Source organism: Vigna radiata, chromosome 8 (genome assembly GCF_000741045.1).
Source record: "Vigna radiata var. radiata cultivar VC1973A chromosome 8, Vradiata_ver6, whole genome shotgun sequence".
NCBI classification, from domain to species: domain Eukaryota; kingdom Viridiplantae; phylum Streptophyta; class Magnoliopsida; order Fabales; family Fabaceae; genus Vigna; species Vigna radiata.
This window is the reverse complement of record NC_028358.1, coordinates 16,841,902-16,849,395: the sequence shown is the minus strand read 5'-3', so window position 1 is coordinate 16,849,395 and position 7,494 is coordinate 16,841,902. Positions and strand designations below refer to the sequence as shown.

Genomic DNA, 7,494 nt, shown 5'->3' with positions numbered 1-7,494 from the left:
ATGTGTCACAAGCATAAGATCGCAATCATAACAATCAACAAATCATGGACAAGTGCAACAAAAGCAGGAAACGGAGGAGAAGCGAAAAGAAAACTCCCCTGATCATGGTGGTAGCTTTTGAAGATATCTTCCACCATTGGATTCAGCAAGGAAATTTTGAAGAGGAACTGCTTCAGTCTCCAAATTTTATCAAGCAAGGAATTGTCTTCCACAGCTGGATCTAAGAAGCAGTAATTGTTGATGAGCAGGTTAAGCTGATGCCTATTAATCTTCAATCTATTGTGTATACTGGCACCCTTGTCTTTCACCGTGGGTGTTTGTTGGTCAAATTTATATGTACCTCTTGCAACATGGTTAATGCAATGTGGCTCCACAAAAATAACATGCAGGGGTATAACACTCAATCCCAGTGTAACAGGCTGAACCTCATATATACCCTAAGAACATGAATCAATTTGAAATTTAGAAACAATATCAACAACAGACTCAGATTCATGTTCAGTGCATGGAGAAGAAGTATTCAGACAAGATGGCAAAAGTTGTTTCTCATAATGCAAAGAGTGGAAATGAAAAGCATGCTCATCAACATCATAATCATCAACATACCCCTCAACAGCATAATCATGAATAACACAATCTTCAACAACATAATCAAATTGAGGTATGTTTACCTTCACTTCCTTGAAGATTGGTAAAGTGGTGGAAGATGAAAGTGGTCTACTTGAATCAAAATTACTGCTTATACCTGCTTGGTCCTCCAAATCTTCATCAATCTCCTCGGGTGCAAGTGTGGGGGCATACTTAAATTTGATATTAAAACACACCCTTTATGGCTTAGAATGAGCTTAAAATCAAGTAAAACACTTCGTTTAGTCTTGTGGGAGTTAAAAGTTGATTTTAGAGATATTATGCTTGTTTTATATTGTTTTGCAGGGTTCTAAGGTGAATTGAAGATGGAAGTGAAGTAAGGTGGACTTAGACCCATGAAAGAAGGAGAAAAAGGATGAAAAGAAGGGTCAAGTGAGCCACTGAGCGCCAGAATGGACCGCTGAACGCTGATTAGAGCGATTAGAGGGAAACCGCTCAGCGGTAAAACTAACCGCTGAGAGGTCAAAGCGGCAAGAGGGAAACCGCTGAGTGGTGAATTTAGGCGCCTGAGCGGTTGTCTGGTTTTATTAGCTACATTCTGTAATCTTTCTGTTATCTTTTTGGGCTTATATATAGCCAGTGCGAAGCAAAACATATTCTTTTGGTAGAGAGAAACGTCCAGAGCCATTCCACACACCTTGGAGGAGGTTCCTTAGATGCTTAGGCTCCAATCTACCAAGTTTAGGGTTATTTCTTCCATTCTTTCATCATATTTCATCTAGTTTCACCATGATTATGGTGAACTAAAGCCTAGGTTGTTGGGGAACAATGTAATCTTTTGAAACTCTCATATATCTAAATTCTTATTTATTTTATATGCTTGCATATGCTTGATTTATCAATTATTGGGTTCTTCACCTTTGCTTAATGNTTTTATCTTTTAACTTATTCGGTAAATGTTGTTTATCTTTATTGATATGGGGACGTACAATAATGTCATGAACTGGTGTTGAATTTTTTTGATTAGGTTAATACCACCTAGGGATAGGGGTAGGACAATCAATTGTAGTTTGCTTCCGCTTATCATGCATTATTAATTACTAGGGGAGGCTAGGGATAGCAAGCCGGTAATTAGTAATAGGCTCTTTTCACCAAGGGATTGGGTTAAGGGTAGACTAAGAAAGTTTGCATGACAATATGATAAATAATCTAATTAAATAAGAAGAGTAGATATATGAGGGTGGATAAGATGAAATTGTAAACCCAAACAACTCCATTCATCCATAGTTTCTTAAAGCAAATTGAATCATTGCATTTGCATTTTTACTTTTGTTCTTTGTATTAACAACTCAACTTAATTCTTTTCTTAAGTCTTACACGATTAGTTTACATGAAAAGCAAGGCCTAAGAGTCCTTTCAGAAACGATACTTGGACTTACCCATTTATATTACTTGATAACGATTTGGTACAATTGCTAGGGACTTCACATAAGCTTATGACTCTGCTCCCGATCTCATATGTGGATGTCACTAAAATCATCTGGAAGCTGAACAGTCTGAAATGGTGATTCCTCTAAAACATGAGACTATTCCTCAGTGAGCTAAGTGGCCATCTGCCTCATTTGATCAGTCAAACTCTGAATGGAAGCTCTGGTTTCTTACTAGAACTGAATGCTCTGCATGACCATCTGCCTTAGTAACTCCTCCAATGAAGGCTCAAAACCGTACTAAGCAAGGAAGAATTCACCCAAGAACATATGCTTAAGATCTTCCCAAGAAGTGATGGATCCTGGAGGAAGACAATACAACCCATCACTTGCTGCTTCTTGTAATGAGTGTGGAAATGCCCTTAAGAACATGTGATCATCAAAGATATATGGAGGCTTCATTGAAGATCAAATGGTGTGGAACGCCTCCAAATGTCTATGTGGGCATTCACTTGCAAAACCATGAAACTTAGGCAGCAAATGAATCAGTCCAGAGGTGAGAACGCAATGAACATCATCCTCACTAAGTGAAGCTGGCTCCCAAGGAGCACTCTCAAGAATGGGAAGATGAGTCATATTGTTCTCAACATAGAAATCTGTAGAATACACATGAGAAGCAATATCAGAGTTAGATGCAGAAGGAGAATCATAGTCATGGACATAGGTAGAAGAAACAGTATTCACAAAAGCAAAATCGGTAGACATGTAGAAGAAAGGGGGAAAAGAAGAACGTAATGAAAATATGAAACTAAAGCTATCTAAATGCAACAACACATGACACCACACACAAAACAGAACATCATAGTCACAACACAAGACAAAACACAACACACATTAGCACAACAAAAGACCTAAAACCGAACTGTTGGTCCCTGGCAATGGTGCCAAAATTTTGATGGGTGTTGAAGCCCATAAAAATTTAATGTGCAATTAGGAATGCAATATAGACTAGGAAGTGACTGCTAGGTCGTCTCTCAAGAACCAAACTGTGGTTCGAGAATAAGGTCAAACACGAAGTGGGGGGGGGGTTGTGAAAGGTTTTGTGAATGCAAATGAACTAAATTAAAACATGAATGCAAACAGAAAGGAAAATAGAATTGTAAACACAAGTGTAAAAACGGAATCAGATACAGAATAAATGCGGTTGGTCTGTAGAGAAAAGTGAAGAGAAAACCCTTAGAAAGCTTTTGGAAGTGAAAGCAAATGGTTGTGGTCTGTAGAGAATGCTTGGGCGCACCCTAGGGAGTTCAAAAAGTGTGCAAATGGGCTTCCAATGCTGAGCTTTTAAAAAGCCCAAGAACCTAATCTGCGACGCCACTGCTCAGCGGTCACTACTGTTAAGTCCTTGGCAAGTGTACCGGATCGTTATCAAGTAATATATAAACGGTAAGTCCGAGTATCGTCTCCCAAAGTACTCTAAGGCCTTATCTTTCATGTAAATTGATCTTATAAGACTTGAAAAGAAATAAATCTTGTGGTTGAATGCAAAGAACAAAAATAAACATGCAAATGCAGATGATTCAATTGGCAAGAAAAAGATATGGATGAATGGAGTTGGTAAGGTTTACAATCTCATCTTATCTACCCTCTTATATCTACTCTTCTTATTAAATTTGCTTTATTATCTAATTGTCATGCAAATTTCTTAGTCTACCCTAAACCCGATCCCTCGGCAAAAAGAGCCTATTACTAATTATTGGCTTACTATCCCTAGTCTCCCCTAGTAATTAGCAATGCATGTATCATAGAAGCAAAATACAATTGATCGTCCTACCCCTATCCGTAGGTGGTATTGCTTAATCAAAGAATTTCCTATCAGTTCATGACTTCCCCATACGTCCCCGTATCGACAAAGGCAAACATCTTTATATCGAATGAGTTAAACAATAAAAGCTTTGAGCATAGATAAGAAACCCAACAATTGATAATCACAGCATATGCAAGCATATGAATAAAATAAGAATTTCAATATAAGAGAGTTTCAAAAGATTACATTGTTCCCCAACAACAAAGGGTTTAGTTCACCGTAGACATGGTGAAACTAAATGGAATTAAATGAAAGAATGAAAGAATAAACCTTAGATGTGATAAATTGAAGACTAAGCATCCAAGAAACCGTCTCCAAGGAGTGTAGAAGTGCTCTGGACATCTCTTATGCCAAAAGAATACAAACCCTAGGGTGTCCAAGTCTTTAAGTAGGACATAAAAATAACAGAAAACAAGTCCAAGCCCAAATAGATCATAAAAATAGGAGAAAACAAGTCCAAGCCTGCATCTCCAGAGCTCAACGCTCAAAAACGGCGCTCAGCGGTTTCCCTCTAATCGTCGGACCGCTCAGCGGTCAATTCTAGCACTCAGTGCTCTGGTCAACATTTTGGTCAACTGGTTGACTTTTCTAGTTGACTATTGACTTTTTTGGTTGACTAGTTGACTTTTCTGCATTCTATTTGACTTTTCTGCACTGCAACCCTTGGTACTTCAACCTTTCTTTCAAATCATTCCAAAAACCTACAAAATCAAGGGAATTTATTGATAAAATCATAAAACATGTCCTTATCTCTTTTATTCACAAAACTAAAGAAAAATCATGATTTCAAGCAAGTTTCTAAGTCAACAAGGGTGCATTTAATATCAAAATTAAGTATAAAAAATAACGGTTTTTCAATCGTTATCAACTACCGCTCAGCGGTGGGCGTTTTAAAATTTTTGTTCCCTTCATGGTTTGCTTTCATGTTTTCAGAATTTTATGCACTTCCCTCCTCATATGCAACATGCAATCCTAATATGCAACTAAACAAGGTATTAAAAACAAACAATAATCAACTGGGTTGCCTCCCAGGTAACGCTTGTTTAATGTTGGAAGAACCAGCCTAGTATTGGACAAAATCAGAATAATTCTTCTGGGCAAGTAGGTAGCTTCCGGTAGCAACAACCATCACCTTTATGGCAGCAAGTGAGCAGCGTGACATAGACTGTTAGAGACCTAAGTGACAGATTTGATAAATTGTTAAAGGTTCATGAGTCTCAACAAGGTAGTGACCAAGCCAGCTTCAGAGCATTGGAGACACATATAGGCCAGTTGTCTAAAAGGATAGAAAGCATCGAGAAGAATCAGTTTAGGGCTAACACTGATGTTAACCCTAAGGATGACTGTAAAGTTATTCTGACAAGAGATAAAAGGAAGGCAGAAGTGGAATCAATTAATGTGGAAAGTAGTGACAAAGAAGATGAGGAGATGATTCATAATGATTAATTTAATGAGTAGGAAAGCAGTGAAGAGGAAAGAGAAGAAAAAGAATGGGAGAAAGAGAAAGAGAAAGAGAGTCACCGAGAGCCATTCAGGGAGATCTTTAATCAGATGATTGTTACTCCTTTAGTACCTCCACAAATTCCTGATTATGCTAAGAGGATCAAGTACTATCTTGGAGAGGTAATTGATCTTGATGATGAAGAAGATCAGGAAAGGTTTGTTAAGCCTATAAAGAAGGACCATCCAAAAAAATTAAAGGATTCAGGGAGTTTGACTCTTCCTTGTGTTATTAATGATGTGGATATAGGGAGAGTCATGATCGATTCAGGATCAAGTGTTAACTTGATGCCCTTTAGTGATTTGAAGAAGATAGGAGGGCTAATATTAAAACCAGTTAATACTACCCTGACAGTTGCGGATGGGTATATTAAGAGGCCAGTTGGTATGGTGGAAGATGCAAATGTTCGAATTGAGGAGTTGGAGTTCTTGATTGACTTTCTAGTCGTGGACATGGCAAATGAGGGAAGAATTCCATTAATCTTGGGAAGACCTTTCATGAGAACTTCTAAAATGGTGATACGTGTCCATGATGGAAGAACGGTGTTAAGAGATCAAGAGCAAGTGTTAACTTATAGTGGCTCTGAAGAAAACAAGATGAGAATAAGGAGAAGATCCAGATATAAAAGGGCCAGAAGTGAAGCTGCAAGAGAGGAGAACACTACAGGTATTGATCGTCTTAATAGTTGTAATGTTTTGCAGATAATTGAGGAGAAGAAGGTAGACAAATGAGAGTCAACCCACTCCGAGGACACACCATTCCTGCGTGGCATGGCAATAAGATATAAAAACAGGAAGTGGATTGTGAATAGGAAGCTTAAGGAGGAAGAAGTGGTGGAAATCAGAAGGCCATTGATGAAGGTTGAAAAACAGTTATTTTCATATGTCATTTTCGACCTAATTACGCCCTTTACTACTTGGAATGAGCTTAGAATCAAGCAAAACTTAATAAATGAGTCTGCAGAGAGTCAAAAGTTGTTTTTAGCGATATTATGCTTGTTTTGCATTGTTTTGTAGCTATTTTGAGGAAATGAAGAATGGAGTTGAAGATAAAGGTCGTAGACTCAAGAAAAGAGAAGAAAATTGAAGATTTGAAGAGTCGACGCACCGCCCGGCGGCAACTTACACCACTGGGCGGTCCAGGGCGAGGAGTAGGCACTGGGCGGTTTTGAGGGAAACCGCCGGGCGGTGACCCTTGCCGCCGGGCGGTTTAGAGGTTTATGGGAACCGTCGGGCATCACACTTATTCTGCCGGGCGGTGGTCCGTTGGGCTTGGGCCTGTTTTCTGTTGCGCTCCTCACTTATAAATACCCCTATTTCGAATTCAAAGTCATTCTTTTGACAGGGGAGGATGGCTAGACCTAATTTTGCTCTCTAGAGAGGATCTCTTGGATGCTTAGGCTCCTTTTCATCTTTTCTAGGGTTTGATTTTCCATTCTTCTTCCATTTTTCATCTAGTTTCACCATGAAAATGGTGAACTAAACCCTATTGTTGTTGAGGGAAACAATGTAATCTTTTGATACTCTCTTTTATTGAAACTCTTGATTATTTATATGGTCTCCATATGTTTTGATTGTTAATTGTTGGGGTCTCATCTGTGCTTAAGGCCTTTATCGTTTAACTCATTCGATAATTGTTGTTTGTCTTTATTGATACGGGGACGTACAGTAATGTCATGAACTGGTGAGTAATTCCTTGATTTTGCAATACCACCTAGGGATAGGGGTAGGACGATCAATTGCGTTTAACTTCTGCTCTATAATGCTATATTAATTGCTAGGGGTGGCTAGGGATAGCAAGCCAGTAGTTAATATTAGGCTCTTTTCGCCGAGGGATCGGGCTAAGGGTAGTCTAAGAAAGTTGCATGACAATTAATTAATCAAACTAATAATTCAAGAGGAGTAGATAAGAGAGAGCAGATAATGATGAAATTGTAAACCCCCAACAACTCCATTCATCCATTTTTTTTTTCTTGTCATTTGAATCAATCTCTTTTGCATGTTAATATTTTTGTTCTCAAATCAAATTAATTATTTTTATTTTCAAGTCTTATTATTTTAATTCACGTGAACGAGAAAGCCTTTCGAGTCTCTTGGGAAGAACGATATTGG

The 7,494-nt window shown here is 38.3% G+C and overlaps 1 protein-coding gene across 1 annotated transcript; it reads left to right on the top strand.

Moving 5' to 3' along the window:
• Positions 1-5,433: 5,433 nt before the first annotated feature.
• Positions 5,434-6,114, top strand: LOC106770297. Its single transcript, XM_014656114.1, has 2 exons — positions 5,434-5,838; positions 6,085-6,114. The coding sequence occupies exons 1-2, from the start codon at positions 5,434-5,436 to the stop codon at positions 6,112-6,114; spliced, it is 435 nt and encodes a 144-aa protein (XP_014511600.1).
• Positions 6,115-7,494: the final 1,380 nt, after the last annotated feature.